Source organism: Planococcus citri, chromosome 2, assembly GCF_950023065.1.
Source record: "Planococcus citri chromosome 2, ihPlaCitr1.1, whole genome shotgun sequence".
Classification (NCBI taxonomy): Eukaryota; Metazoa; Arthropoda; class Insecta; order Hemiptera; family Pseudococcidae; genus Planococcus; species Planococcus citri.
Window position 1 is genome coordinate 37,761,179 of NC_088678.1, and position 13,614 is coordinate 37,774,792.

The 13,614-nt window shown below is 33.3% G+C and overlaps 3 protein-coding genes across 5 annotated transcripts; 2 read left to right on the top strand and 1 right to left on the bottom strand.

The window, feature by feature from the left end:
• The first annotated feature begins 4 nt into the window (after window positions 1-4).
• LOC135835660 (histone-lysine N-methyltransferase PRDM9-like) lies at window positions 5-3,227 on the top strand. The gene is made up of 6 exons (XM_065350023.1): window positions 5-423; window positions 636-1,310; window positions 1,391-1,534; window positions 1,665-1,868; window positions 2,462-2,653; window positions 2,738-3,227. The coding sequence occupies exons 1-6, from the start codon at window positions 398-400 to the stop codon at window positions 2,928-2,930; spliced, it is 1,434 nt and encodes a 477-aa protein (XP_065206095.1). The 5' UTR covers window positions 5-397; the 3' UTR covers window positions 2,931-3,227.
• Window positions 3,228-3,293: 66 nt separating this feature from the next.
• On the bottom strand, window positions 3,294-4,883 carry LOC135835661 (protein prenyltransferase alpha subunit repeat-containing protein 1-like). The gene is made up of 3 exons (XM_065350024.1): window positions 4,681-4,883; window positions 4,458-4,600; window positions 3,294-4,374 (listed from the first exon to the last, which is right to left on the bottom strand). The coding sequence occupies exons 1-3, from the start codon at window positions 4,740-4,742 to the stop codon at window positions 3,410-3,412; spliced, it is 1,170 nt and encodes a 389-aa protein (XP_065206096.1). The 5' UTR covers window positions 4,743-4,883; the 3' UTR covers window positions 3,294-3,409.
• On the top strand, window positions 4,269-13,492 carry LOC135835658 (uncharacterized). Of its 3 annotated transcripts, XM_065350016.1 has the most exons (8): window positions 4,269-4,386; window positions 7,580-7,788; window positions 8,228-8,418; window positions 8,542-9,251; window positions 9,321-10,838; window positions 10,919-11,065; window positions 11,146-11,349; window positions 11,465-13,492. In XM_065350016.1, the coding sequence occupies exons 4-8, from the start codon at window positions 8,593-8,595 to the stop codon at window positions 11,529-11,531; spliced, it is 2,595 nt and encodes an 864-aa protein (XP_065206088.1). In that variant the 5' UTR covers window positions 4,269-4,386; window positions 7,580-7,788; window positions 8,228-8,418; window positions 8,542-8,592; the 3' UTR covers window positions 11,532-13,492. The 3 variants fall into 3 exon arrangements, with proteins under 3 accessions (XP_065206088.1, XP_065206089.1, XP_065206090.1); XM_065350017.1 differs by lacking the exon at window positions 7,580-7,788 and having other exon boundaries at window positions 4,275-4,386; XM_065350018.1 differs by lacking the exons at window positions 4,269-4,386; window positions 7,580-7,788 and having other exon boundaries at window positions 8,017-8,418; window positions 11,419-13,492.
• The last annotated feature ends 122 nt before the right edge of the window (window positions 13,493-13,614 follow it).

Sequence of the window (13,614 nt, forward strand, 5' to 3'; positions counted from 1 at the left end):
CCTTCCTTTTCTATTTCCGACAAGTCATCGGAAGATTACCAGATGTTGACCGACTCAACCGACTGTTTGCATTTGAAATTATTGTTAGAAATGGTTGGAAATGAATTAGAAAAATGTGTCTGAGCTTTTTTGTGCTCTCATTTTCTTCGAAGTGATGTTGAAAGTCCGATTATTCATTTAATAGCATGCATACTTTCAGTGAATTCAAAGTCATCGAGCATAAAAATTTCTGATGATGACTGATAACATTTTCGTGCTAGTCTGGTTATACGCGTCTTTTAAAATATTTTAATGGTTTTTTCCGTTGATCCTTGATCAATCGTCTTCGTCGAAAAGTGTTCTAAAGTATTAACGAGAATATTTTTACCGCACTATCTCAACTTGCGCTATTCATGCGATGGATGTTTCAAATATAGATACGATGTAAGTTTAATTCTATACCTACCGGCGAATTCCAATTTTTAGGTGTGATTGTGTACACAGTACACTAACGTTCAACTAAGGAGGCGCCATTACATAATTTCACACAGAAACGAATGCGCTCTTATGATTCGTTGAGTTTTCTCTAATATAAAAATGAATTTTGAACTGTTTTCATGATTACATGATTTTTGTTTTTGTTTTTCTGTTTACAGCTTACTACTTGATGTAGTAGAAAAAGAACTCCCTCTACGTTGGGATGATTTAATGAAAAAGTGCAAGTCGGTTGAAGAATCGCTGAAAGATGTAAACACCGAAAAAGAACATCTAAAATTCAAGTTGTCGTTTACTCAAGAACGAACATTACAATTAGAAAAGGAAAAACAAGCATTAGCGTTGACGCTAAAAGAATTGCATCAAGAATTGCAGAACACTTCTCTCTTCAAGATTATGAGTAAACTTCAATCTGATATCGTGATTCCATTAGCTCATGCATCTGATTCTACCGGAATAGTACAGAGTGTCAAAGATGAGGATGAAGACTCGTGTTCAAATGCTGGATCAACTGAACAAGTTGCTAGTCAACAAAACTCTTCATTTGCCAATAATGATACGCCTTCTATGGAAGTCGATGTTAGCTCAGTACTTGATACATCTGCGAGTTCAGTTCAAAAAACGCAGAATTCGGACATCACGTATCCTCAGTATGATAGTTATGAGAACGACGAGCAGTTTTCTGAAACTAATAGCGATATTGAGCTTGTTTTGAGCGATGATGAGCCCCCTTTATCGGAAAAGGTACTGTCAGTCGACTTGGAGAGATTTCATTTACCAAAGAATGCAGTAGACGTTGGCGTTTCCCTCGATTCGTCAGATTCACATAATCAAGAGTAACTTTTTTTCATTATGCACTCCGTGATTTAATTGTTCTTCATGCACATTGTTTATTATTGATGATTTTACTACGTAGATTGAGTTCATGTGATATTTGCGATAAAAGTTTTTTATTTCCCGTGAATTTCAAAAATCATATGAAGGAAATTCATAATAAAACCGCGGAGAAAAGCTCGTCTGATCACAGTTCACATTCTGATTCTGATGACTCAGTGGAAACGTACGTATATTCTGTTAACGTATTTGTGAATTAGTATTTTTTAATTTTTAGATTATTTTCAAAATCATGTCACAATTTTTTTTTTAGTTAAATAAAATTTTATTATTGTTTGTTTTGGTTATTTTTTCAGTTTTAAAACATGCATTGTTTGTGATGAAATTTTCGCAGCGAAGGTTGATTTAGATCAGCATATGAAGCAAGTTCATCCTAATCAATTTAAAGTTGTGCAAATGCTCAATGTTGATTTTCGTAAAAAACCGAAAATACTTCCAAGACTGCGATCAAGATCGAAAGAAAAATCTCAGATTTCATCTGATTTGCCTTCTTGCTCGAAGTAAATGTCATATTTGCTTTTAAAACAATTTGCTGCAGATGGCTGTAACTAACACTTCTAATAGGGCTTTCATTGCATGCAATAAGATGTATATTTTGTACGGCGATGGTGATGAGCTCGTATAAGCATTCTTCTGTCCCATGCTTGCAATATTTTCATTGTCCTCGCTATAAAATTGAAAATTTTCGGTATATCAAGCATCCGAATAAATAGTCAATCCGTAGTTGCAAAAGAGAGAATTTTTTTAATATTCCTACTCGTAACGATGTTACCTTGAAATTGAAATAGATTTATATTATAACGTAGAACTCAAGAAATCCAATTCTTTTTTTAAACCATTTTTTTTTTCATCCAAATTATTCCTACAAAAACTAAGAAAGCTCTAGTGAAACACAACAGTCGCCAATCTTTAAAAAATCGTTGGAAAATGAGAATAATGCCCCCCTCTAATTTTTTTCGTTCTTGTAAATGCTTCAATCTTTTCAATTTTATACATTTTTTGAAAAAATGAAATGGAAAACGTATTTATTTGAATATTTTTTGTTCAGCTAATCATCATAACTTATGCATTTTCTTGTATGTTATTATTTCAGAATTGACCATACAATTCGAAAAAAACGTAGTGTCAAGAGTAATTTAAAAAAGAATAAAATCAAAAAAATCAAAAAAATAAAGCAGGCATCTTCAGAAACTGTCACTAAAAATGATCCGAGGTGTGATATCGTTCCGAAGAAACCAGAAAAAAATTCTCCTGAACCTAAATCTGATCAGCCATCTAACAAAAAGTGAACTATTGAATCAATTTGAATCATTACGAATATATCATTGGTAAGTATGTGAAACTAACCATAAAGTTGTTTCTATTTCAGAAAATCCCCCTGCTACATTTGCAGTATTTGTAGTGAAGATTTCAAAACTGGCTTGCAGTTGAACTGTCATTTAAGATATTGTCATGCTGATGATAGAAGAATTCTAAAGTGCGACCATTGCATTTTTGTCTCGCAGGCATTCGCTTCGATGAAAAATCACGTCAAAAAACATCACGAGACAACTAAAAAATAATATGCTCAACTCAAAAGTTGTCTTATTAATTGTTTGTTGTCCACATAAACGCACTTGTATGTAAATACACGTGTTTTGCTCTATAGGTACATGAGATAAAATTCTGCTCAAAGGATAATATCGAATTTTAGTTCTTATCTTGTGTAGAAAGACCATAAATGTCCAATATTATCTTGATTCGTAAACGTGTTCTGCAAAAAAATCACAGTGATGAACTGATGACCAAAGCATTTGATATATTTTTAACTGGTTTAAATTTTTTGCGAAGTTATCTAGTATTAAATGTTATTTTGATTATTTGTATGTGTTCATATTTTTTAATTTTTCATGAACCGTTACAATATAGAATTCTCAATGAAAAAATTTTCCAAGAAACATGAAAGTTTTATTTAATATGGATAAGTAATTCAGAGGAACATTTTTATAGCAAGTAAACGATTTACACAGTTGATGAAAAAAATCGAGAACAACCGTTACATTCACGACAATGAACTAAGATTCAATATTTTTGACTTTTTCAGCCAGTTTATATATTTCGTGGAATGGTATTGATTTTCAGGATTACGACATTTATCTAAGAAATTACAATGAATTTTGAGAAACAAAAACTCAAATAAATTAGATTCATTCACATCGAGGAAACTGGCTGACATAACGTGAATATTTTTAACCAAGCTTGCAAATAATTTTTTACTATCATCTGGAAGAACAGTAGGTAAAAAGGATAAAAAGTGGTAACACAAGAAACGTCTATGATTCCACAATGCTTCGTGGTTATCATAAAATGAGATCAAATTTTCATTCAATTCGAAATCAGCTAAAAGAATACCGACTAGATAAAAATTACTATACTCGGATGTGGTAAATTTTTGACAATACTCGATTATTACATTTTCGTCGGATATCTTCAATACAGAGCCAATAAACTCGAAACCAGTCAGGATGATTCTTTTTTTAAAATTGTTATCTACTAATTGCACGATATCTTCGGAAATCAATTTCTTGATAATAAATTGACGAAAATGAAGACCGCTGTAGTCTGATATGTTTCGATTAATCCAAGCAGTCGTTTGGTCCCATAATTCGACTGAAAGTTTGGCTGTGGTTTGAGTATCGGCGGAGTTGAGGTACCATATTCCATAATCCCATACTACGTGGTTATTAGTGTGACGACTAGCTGCATCTAAAATGAGATTCAAGTCATTTGACACAAAGTGAGTGTAGCTGATATGATTGTACACTTTGAGTAACCATTTTCTATAGTTTAAAGCATCTTGAGATTTTGGTTTATAAGTCAATACTAATTTTGTGAAATTTAATTCGAAGGGTACATTCGATTTTCCAGCCAACATTGAAGATTTTCGTTTGTTCCATAAGGTTTTGATGTTCGGATTTAATAGCAGAAGGATAAGAATTGAAGCGTCATAGCGAATGGAATCTCCAACTGTAAATAAATGTAAGTGTAATTAATTAAAGTTGCGTAGATCAGCACAAATTGGGTGTAAAATCAAATTCAAAACATCAAACCTGAAGTTAGTTTGAATACAATATTGAACGCTTGGACGTACAGATCTTTGATACACCATGACTCGATTCCCAAATTTTGTTCAATACAGATTACTGGCAATGAATCATTTTCTTCTGGCTTGAAAATTACATCAAAACTTTTTCTAAAATGTTGACAAAAAAGAGTTATTAGGAGCAATAAATCATCAATAAAATAGTCAAGTTGAAAAAATTATTTACATACAACTGACTATCTCGTAAATGCTTCCAGATTTCTGTAAAGACTAGGTCGTAATTTAATGGCATTTTCTAGCCGAGAGCACACAAGTTGAATGATGATTGTTCATTGCTCACAACACTCACAACTTTCAATTATTTGTACTTTCAAAGTTTCAAATACATTATATTTTTTAATTAAAAAATAAAATTGTAGCAACTGATAAAAGTTCATCTGATATCGAATCGTATTGTGATTGGTTGTTAGTAAACATCAACTATTTTGTCAGCTGCGGGGGGAAGTGGTCCATTTTTTTCAGGTATTAAAAAAATTTAAAATCACTTCGTAAAATTTTATTATTATTTTTTCTTACAATACAAGTACAACAGCCTGTCGGAGCTGCAACTTGCAAGAGTATTGGATTTTGTATTTTGTACTCCTCTACTCCTAAAAAAACCTCTGATGTGATGTGGCTCTTTCCTTGCCCCTATGTTGAAGTATAGTTGAAGTTAAACATCATTACATTTACATTTTACCTTGCTAGGGTACTAGTGTTGAACTTTTACCTACTCTGTTCTCAGAGTACTCCAATTTTTTTGAGAATTCCATTTACTCTCATATCCTACTCTACTCTGCTCAGTCTTACTCATAGCACGTAGGTACTCTCTTGAATCTCTCCAGTCCAGCCTTACACATACTCCTACTCTTATTCTGCATCTGCACTCTCTCTCATATACCTTATTTTTTTTCATTTTGCAATTTAGGCCAAAAAAGCCGAGAATTTGCCCGTTTTTATTGTAAAATTTGAAATTACGAAATTAGTAAAAACTCTCTTGCAAGTTGCAATCAGCGAATAGCCGACGGCTTGTTTTTTAAAAAATATATTTCAGCCAATTTTTCAAATCGTAAAAATGTTGGGTATACCTTTTAAGTAGGTAGGCAATAAGAAAAAATTTGACCAACACTGTAGGTAGGTATAATAACAGTACCTACCTGAATAAAAAAAAATTACTTATTTTCTTTGAGAAAAAGGAAAAACGCTCTCGTTTATGTTAGTTTGGGGATATTGAATTTTTCAAATAAATTCTTCAGTTAAGTACTGTCAAAACCCCTAATTTCGGACACTTTTTCACGTTTTTCGAAAAAGGCTTTAAAACGAGCGATTCAACTTGGTGTTTGTCTTCACATTCTCATAGAGTGTCATCGTGTGAATCGTTTTTGAGCATCAATTTATAAATTTTACGTGATTTTGTTTATTTAATTTGAATCCGAAAAGTGTCCGAAATTAGGTCCAAGGTACCCTAATTTCGGACACTTTTTCTTTAACGTGGGAACTCGAAAATTTTAGTTGAAAAAGAAATTATTTACCTCTGAAAAACAACTCCAATCAAAAACAGCTCGAATCATGATGTGAAATGTAGAGAAAAACGATTTTTCAAGGAAATGTTCAGCACTCTCATTATCCACTTTCTCATTAGAAAAATAAGTTGGTAACATTGAACAATTTCTTATCAAACTCCTTTTTGATGATTTTACGACTCCGACTTTTACTTTTCAGTATGGTTTTTAGGAAAATGAGTGAAATAATAGTATAATATCTTCATCAAAACTGAAAACACTTGAAAAAATACCGTCGAACTCGAAAAATACACATTTGCAAGTGCATCAGTGTTACCCTTCCAAACTCGGTAAAGCGTTAACCAAAGTGTCCGAAATAATGATCCGTTTCGCGACTTTTTCAGTTTTTAGGATTTAAATAATAGAAACAAAACGTGAAATTTGATAAATGAATTTTATTTTTAATTACCAGTGACTTCTTGATATTTTAGAGCGATTTTCGTGGTTATGAAAGCATTTGGATAGACTCTGTGAATAACTTTTTCCCCACACTTTACATGAAGCACTTTGTAAAGTCCATTTTAATGGCTAAATAAATAGTGTAAAATGAAAATTCTTACATCAGGGAGATTGTCCGTGATCTAAACTAATAGAAGAAGTGTTCACTTTTACTTGTACCCTTGGTTCTTATCAATAAAAGAGCAAAAACACTGAGTGTCCGAAATTACGTACCCTGTCCGAAATTAGGGGTTTTGACAGTAGATGAACATTACTGAATTTGAAAGGATTTTATTATGTTGATAATTTAGATATGATGTATTCTGATTTTTTTCTTCTTCAAATTTTTTCTTCATTGCTTTGACGAATTTTTCGATCAATTTTACTCTCGATTTTCAAAGTAGGTAATAGGTATCTCTCTCAACAGTTAAGTTCATGAGTAGATAACTGATATTCAACAACGCGTGAATCCAAATTAATCATAAGATCCGGGGAACCTTTTTGCTAGGTCCTGTTGACCTGGCTGGTTTTGAAATTCGCCATGATCGGTTTCAGCATTTCATCATGTTTAGGTGAGATCTCCTTCAAGTTCACACTCGTGTCGGATTTTGTTAAATTTCTATAATACATCTTGAATTCCATTGTTGTAGGGTACATAGATATTTAGATACCTAGTTACCAAATACTTACCTACTCATCAGATCCAAAAAAGCTACATCCATAATATTCTGTTGAATATAATACAGTCTACGTTAAAAAAAAGACAGCGAATCGGCGAATACTGCGAATAGTTTGATTTGAAAAATCACCTATCGGCTATCTTATCCTAGATTCGAAATAAATCTGGTAAACCAGTCTACGTTTGTACTTTGTACTATACTTATACCTATGTGTTGCAACTATAGCAACATCAAAAGAGCCTTGATCAACGTTGTAATATTCTTCTCATTCTCACTTCAGTCATATAGGTACTCAAAACCCCATTAGCACGTTTGAAATTGAATTGTCGAAGGCCACCATACCTAGACCTACCCTACTAGACCTAGAGGCGCCTCCCTAATTCAACATAATCGTTTTTTCTATTTTCTAGATACGGGATGTACTATTTGTTAAATAAATTGCCTACATGATGGATTCAAGGCGTAGAACATTTTTCTGAATTTAGCCATGTTTTGTTAGAAAAACAAGAAAGAAGTTGCGAGGTTGCGACTGCGACTGTATCGAAAATTTTCTGATTTAGGCCAAAAAAATGTTCAAAATTTGCTGTAAACCAGTAGTAAAACGTCATAGAAATCACAGGTAATAGTTGATAAAAAAAAATTGAAATACTAATGATGAAATATGAATTATAAAAAATAAATACGTAATGTAGGTAATGCAATCTAATTCTAAATTTAAATTATGCAAAATAAAATATAAAATATACCTAAATAATATTACAAACAATCGTTATCGTCATACGTCACTGACGTCAGCGGACGTCAGTCGGAAGAAGAGATAGAAGAGAACGTCAGCTGCCTGCAGATATCATCCCCACTCTTTACTCCATTCTATGTATGTTCTTATCCCCACCACATTCCGATGAAACAACTACCATTACTATAACACTATCAGCACGATTTCCATGTACTATGTAGCAACATGTGTTCCTCAACTGACTCGGCTGTCGGCTCGGGCTCGGCTACTCCAATTCCAATTCTCCATTACCAATGGCAATTTTATTTGTGCGTTGTTGCAGCGATCCATTGAATGAAATATCGAAAAAGTGTTTGTTTCTATCTCACCTCACCCATGTGGTTGTATTTTCTTTGGTAACACGATGTTGACTTTTATTAGCCCATTTGAAGAATAAGTTGATGTTGATGTAATGATGTGTTTCTTCCTAAGAAATGCTCATAATTTCTGACCGCATAATCGACAAGAAAAGTGGTAAGTAAATGTACCACCTACTAACGACACTAACGTATCTATTTTCTAGGTTAATTACTTACATACTTGTGTTACTCAAAACTCACAAATACAATATTTACATTATTTGTGCCTTTTTTCAAGGTCACTTATTACCACCCGTGAATCAAGACAAATTGCGCGGAACGAGCTGCAATGTTTGAAAATCAGGAGGTTGTAAACACGCCCGAGATTGAAGCTCGCATCAAGAAACTCGAAAATGAGTTGAAGTCGTCCAAGGAAGAAATCATACAATGCGAAAAGGATAAAAAAAACTTGGTTTCAGTAATTGAAAAACTACAGGAAAAATTCATGAACAATCAGCTCGATAGTATGATCAGTAAGCTCGAGTCGAATGTGTTATTATTCGATAAAGCAGTTGAAACCGCCAAACGAAATGTGTGTAAAGATAAATCAACTAATTTAAGCATCGCTAACGGAAAAATAGTTGATGATCGACAACGTATAGAAAGTGCACCTAATTCCGTTACTGATTTGCTTACCAAAGTTTCAGAAGCTCTCCATAATATTCGTAACGATGACCTATCCAGTTCGAGTAGCGATGATGAAAATAATACTGACTCTGAACAGTCTGATGATGACAACGAACCCGATTTGCGTAGTGGTGACGTATTAGAAAAAGTCACTGTTTCTTTAAATCGTTTACAAAACTGGGTCGATCAAATGCGCAACTCCGCTGACAAAGATAAAAGTGATCCGTCCATAAAAAATAATTCAAAATGCGATGAAGTTTTCACGATAAGTGATGAAGAAGATTCCGTTCAATTTGATTTTCAGAGTGTTGCGCATCCCAAGTGAGTAAACACGTCAACATTTGTTATTCTTTTAAACGATCGTATTTTTAATATTTGTTATTTTTTTAGGGCCTCAGCGTCAGCTGTCATCGAACTAACCGATTCAGAGGATTGTTTACTCCTGAGTGAAACCTCAGACAACGAAAGTTCTGAGAAAACTGACCAACCGCAAAGAAACGACTTTTCAGGTCTCTTTAAAAAAACAACTCATGTTGAGAAAGATTTGCCAGTTCAACCGGACGTGAAAATTGATGCATCTTGTGGTGAAAACTCAAACAATGTCTGCTCAAAAACTAACCAACAGCAACAAAAATTTTCAGATGTTTTGCAAAAACCGACTACTCGTGAATCTGATGGTTTGCCTGCAGAGATAGGTAAGGAAAGCGAGTTACTTCCTAGCGATGGTGTTAAGAAAGAAGTGCTTTCAACAACTAGTCAAAAAGGAACACCGTTCAGTGTGTTATTGAAACCAGTTCTCTCTGAATCCGGCGACGTACCAAGCTTGGCAGGTGAGAATGATTCACCTCAGAATGATAATTCAAACAAAGTATCTTTTTCGAAAACTAATCAAAATTCAAAGAAGCCAGCTGATTCGAAATCGGATACTTTGCCAATTCCAGTAGATGAAGAAGATATTCTGCTCCAAACTGATGATGACTCGGACGAAATCATTTTTTCGGAAGTTAATCCCAAAAAAATGGCATCTTACCGTAATTCACAAAATCGAGTTTTCATCAGACCTGATTTGTCGTTGACTCCTGCAGATAAGGAGGATAATTTACTTCAAAATTGCCATTCAAACGACGCTACTTACCAGAAAGTGAATCGCGATAAAATCTCAATTTCGGAAGATGAGGAAGATTTTCTACTCCGAAGCGATGATTCGAACAATGCTGTTTATCCGAAAATTAATCCTGAGAGGAAGTCTTTTCTTAATACATCGCAAAATCTAGCTACCGTCAAATCTGATGTTTCGTTCACTCCAGTACATAAGGAGGATAATTCACTCAAGAATAATCTCTCTAACGAATCTACCTACCAAAAGTCGAATCACGATAAAATCTCATTCTCCGGCATTTTTCAAAAAACTGCCGGAGTTGAATTTGGCGACTCGTCGACTCGAATGAGTACAAATGCAGAATTATCGCTCGATAAATCGATCAAGGCTGAATGTTCCAAGATCAAGAAAGAAGTTGAAGTTCGCGCTAAATTTGACGATTCGTCAACGCAAATAGGTGCGGAAGTTAATTTGTCTCAAAGTGGTAAGAGTCGGAAAAAAATCGTTTCCGTTGAAGGTTCTCAAATATCACCGGTGGTTGACTATTCATCCGATTCATCGACCCAATCTTGCGAAATAGTTGAATTATTCAAGCAAAAGGATCTTCCAAGAAATTCGACCAGTTCAAAATTTAACAATCGAGGAGAATCTTCGTCGCATGTTTTAAAACGAAAAGACTCGTGTGAATCCGATTCTCTGTCTACTCCACCAATCCCACGCGATGATTTACTCGGAAGTGATGATTCAAATGAAGCCGAAGATTCAAAAATGATCGAACAATCAGAGAGTTTCTTGAGATTATTGAAAAGGTAAATTTTATTGTGATACTCTTAATGAACTCCGATAACTTTTTTTTCTTATCCTTCCCCGAATTTGTTTCAATTTGTAGGCAAATGCCTGATGTAGAGCAAGACGCGAAGTACGAAATGGATGCCAGAAAACGATTTAAATACGAACTTTACGCTTCTTACTCTTCGCGATCATCATCGTTACGTTCCTCTCCTTCGTTAAATTCATTTGAAGAGATGAGAAGAAGGTAACTTACCTATTTTAGAAAAGCCTTGTCCAATATACGTTCATCGGATGGATTCTTATCGAATTTCCATATCGTTTCAGGAATAGATTACCAGTTTGGCCGTGTCCGGTTTGCGAAGAATGTTTCGGAGACCCTTTTAATTTGAGTAGACATTTAAACAACAGACATTTTGGAGAAGAAGGAGTTTGCAGTTGTTCCATTTGTGGATTCGTTACCCCATCAGTGAACTCGCACAAAAGACATGTAAATAAATATCACGGAAATGCGTTTCTCGTGGATAACCGGTAATGAATCTTTGGCTTTTCTTATTTCAATTCTCGACTAGAGCAGTACATTAAAATTTTTTTCTTCAGAAAATAATCACGTAGGTGCTTTTTGTAATGGGAATTTTTCTCGCAGTGTACAGTTTTTGAATGAAGAACATGCTTATGCCACCAAAAGGGACAGCGCACAATTGTACCATTGAACCGGGAAAAAAAGACTGTTACTGATGAACAACGAAAAATGTATAGAAAATTGAAGAAATCGTTGTTCTTCAAAAATTTCGTTCCTTTTTTTGATTTTTAAGAGTTTTTTGTTTATTTTTTATTATATATTTCACCGATCGATTTTTTAAAAATCGAATTGGCTGTTGTACGTTTGGATATACATAATATTTATAAATTCTCAGGTATTCAAACGTGTCTAGTTTATAAGTGTAATTTTGTGGGCCCCATAATAATTCTTCCAAAGATGATTTTTTTTCCTGAGATCCTTTTCTTGTCGAATTTGTACAACTGCTTTCGAAACTGAAACCGAAAACATAAATAAGAGTTCTTATTGATAGTAAGAAATGTTTTTGAAAAAATAATGATATTCTTACCTATTCGCGATTGTTGTAAATTTGATCTCAAATCAAAGAATAAATTTTGTTAGCGTTCATTACCACACTTCACATTATTCATGATTAGTAGCAGGTTTTCTTGCCGATCGCAATAATCCGGAATTTTTTTCATTCTGCAAAACATTGGGTGAATTTTTTAATTTTTCCTTGTTAATGTACCATTTTTATTTTTATACATCTTAATCGGTTACACTGGTTAAACATTGATGGAATATCATACTGTAACATTATTATTTTTATTTCACAAATTTTAAATTTCAAAATTTTGATTTTTCTATTACCGTAGAATGGGACTATTCGAAATTTGTGTTTTTTGATGTACTTGTGCATGTACCTAGTCCTACGTTACACAGTACAGTTCCTCTAATGACGCAAATGGTTCCGGAATCGTATTGTTGATGAAAATTTTTCATACCTATTTATAACATGTTTTTGAAAAATTTCCGGTGTGTCTGGGTAATGATTTTTAAAGCACAAAAACGTCATTTCGATTGAAAAAAGCGACGAGTGGAAAATGGAAATTTTAAAATCCTAATAACCCCTTCATTTTGCTGAAATACTAAACGAATTGAAAATATTTTTGCAGAAAATTAGTTTTTCATTGAACGCCTTACTTTGCTTTTCCATTTGTTTACTCGCATTGACTCAAAAATATTAAATCACCGAAAACAAAATTTAGAATCACCTCAGTAGCTCCATTCTACCGTATCTACCAATGTTTTGATTGTCAAGTCTTAAAATTTTTTCTACTGTTTTAGTAAATATTACTTTAATTACGAATCTTGGATGTTTTAATGAATGATTATGTAATATTTTTATCGAAGTTTTATTTTATTTATAATGAGTGTGTCGATTACGTGATTACCAGTGTATTTTCAGTAATTGAATTTTCGTTGAAGTAGATAGTTGGCTTCCAACTTTTAATTTTGTAGTTATTTTTTAACAATTAATAATGCTAATTTGAACGTCTTCTGCGTGTTTTTAAATTATGTAATACGTTTTTATTGATAAGATAAGTCTACATCGTGCGTTGTTTTTAGAAATTATTAGTTTTCACGTGTTGATGTGCTAGGTCAGGTGTAATGGTACCTACCTACCTAACTCTTGTCTATCCTGTGCTTGCTTACGTTTTTGATCTTTCAATTCTATTGTTTCGTTGTAAAAACTAGACATATCATATGAAAATATAATACGTCAATTTCTACGATCATTCAATAATCAACGAAATTAATGTATCAATCCTTTAGGTATCCTAGCACCTATGCTAACATGTTTTTCCTGTTGAAAATAAAATTGAAGAACAAGAGCGAGTCCAACATTGATCAATTATTTGGTAGATATCAGTATTATTTTCGTAGGAAGGTATAATGAATGTAAAAAAAATTACTTCTGTACCTTTATAAATTATGTTGGGCGTCAGCTTCTCTTAATTGATCATAAGTACACATTTCCTATTAACTTTATTTCTTAAAAAGCTATGTATAGTTCGTATGTTTCATATGCATCACAATCAATAAAACGTTTTTTTCATTGTTTCATTACAATTACATTTACATTTCTATGATTAGATGATTTCTTCTACAATAATAATTGAAGTGGATGGTTTGGAAAAAAATGCCGAGGAACGCGATGAATGTATTTTATATAGTGTGAAAACAGGCTGAAA

Bases quoted from the DNA above. Each gene is read 5' to 3' on its own strand.
- LOC135835660 (XM_065350023.1), top strand. From the start codon at position 398: ATGGATGTTTCAAATATAGATACGAT. The intron at 424-635 runs GTAAGTTTAATT...TTCTGTTTACAG, and splicing joins GTTTCAAATATAGATACGAT to CTTACTACTTGATGTAGTAG. The intron at 1,869-2,461 runs GTAAATGTCATA...TTATTATTTCAG, and splicing joins GATTTGCCTTCTTGCTCGAA to AATTGACCATACAATTCGAA.
- LOC135835661 (XM_065350024.1), bottom strand. From the start codon at position 4,742: ATGCCATTAAATTACGACCTAGTCTTTACAGAAATCTGGAAGCATTTA. The intron at 4,601-4,680 runs GTATGTAAATAA...TCAACATTTTAG, and splicing joins CATTTACGAGATAGTCAGTT to AAAAAGTTTTGATGTAATTT. The intron at 4,375-4,457 runs GTTTGATGTTTT...ATTTATTTACAG, and splicing joins TGTATTCAAACTAACTTCAG to TTGGAGATTCCATTCGCTAT.
- LOC135835658 (XM_065350016.1), top strand. From the start codon at position 8,593: ATGTTTGAAAATCAGGAGGTTGTAAACACGCCCGAGATTGAAGCTCGC. The intron at 10,839-10,918 runs GTAAATTTTATT...TTCAATTTGTAG, and splicing joins TTCTTGAGATTATTGAAAAG to GCAAATGCCTGATGTAGAGC. The intron at 11,350-11,464 runs GTAATGAATCTT...TTTTTCTCGCAG, and splicing joins GCGTTTCTCGTGGATAACCG to TGTACAGTTTTTGAATGAAG.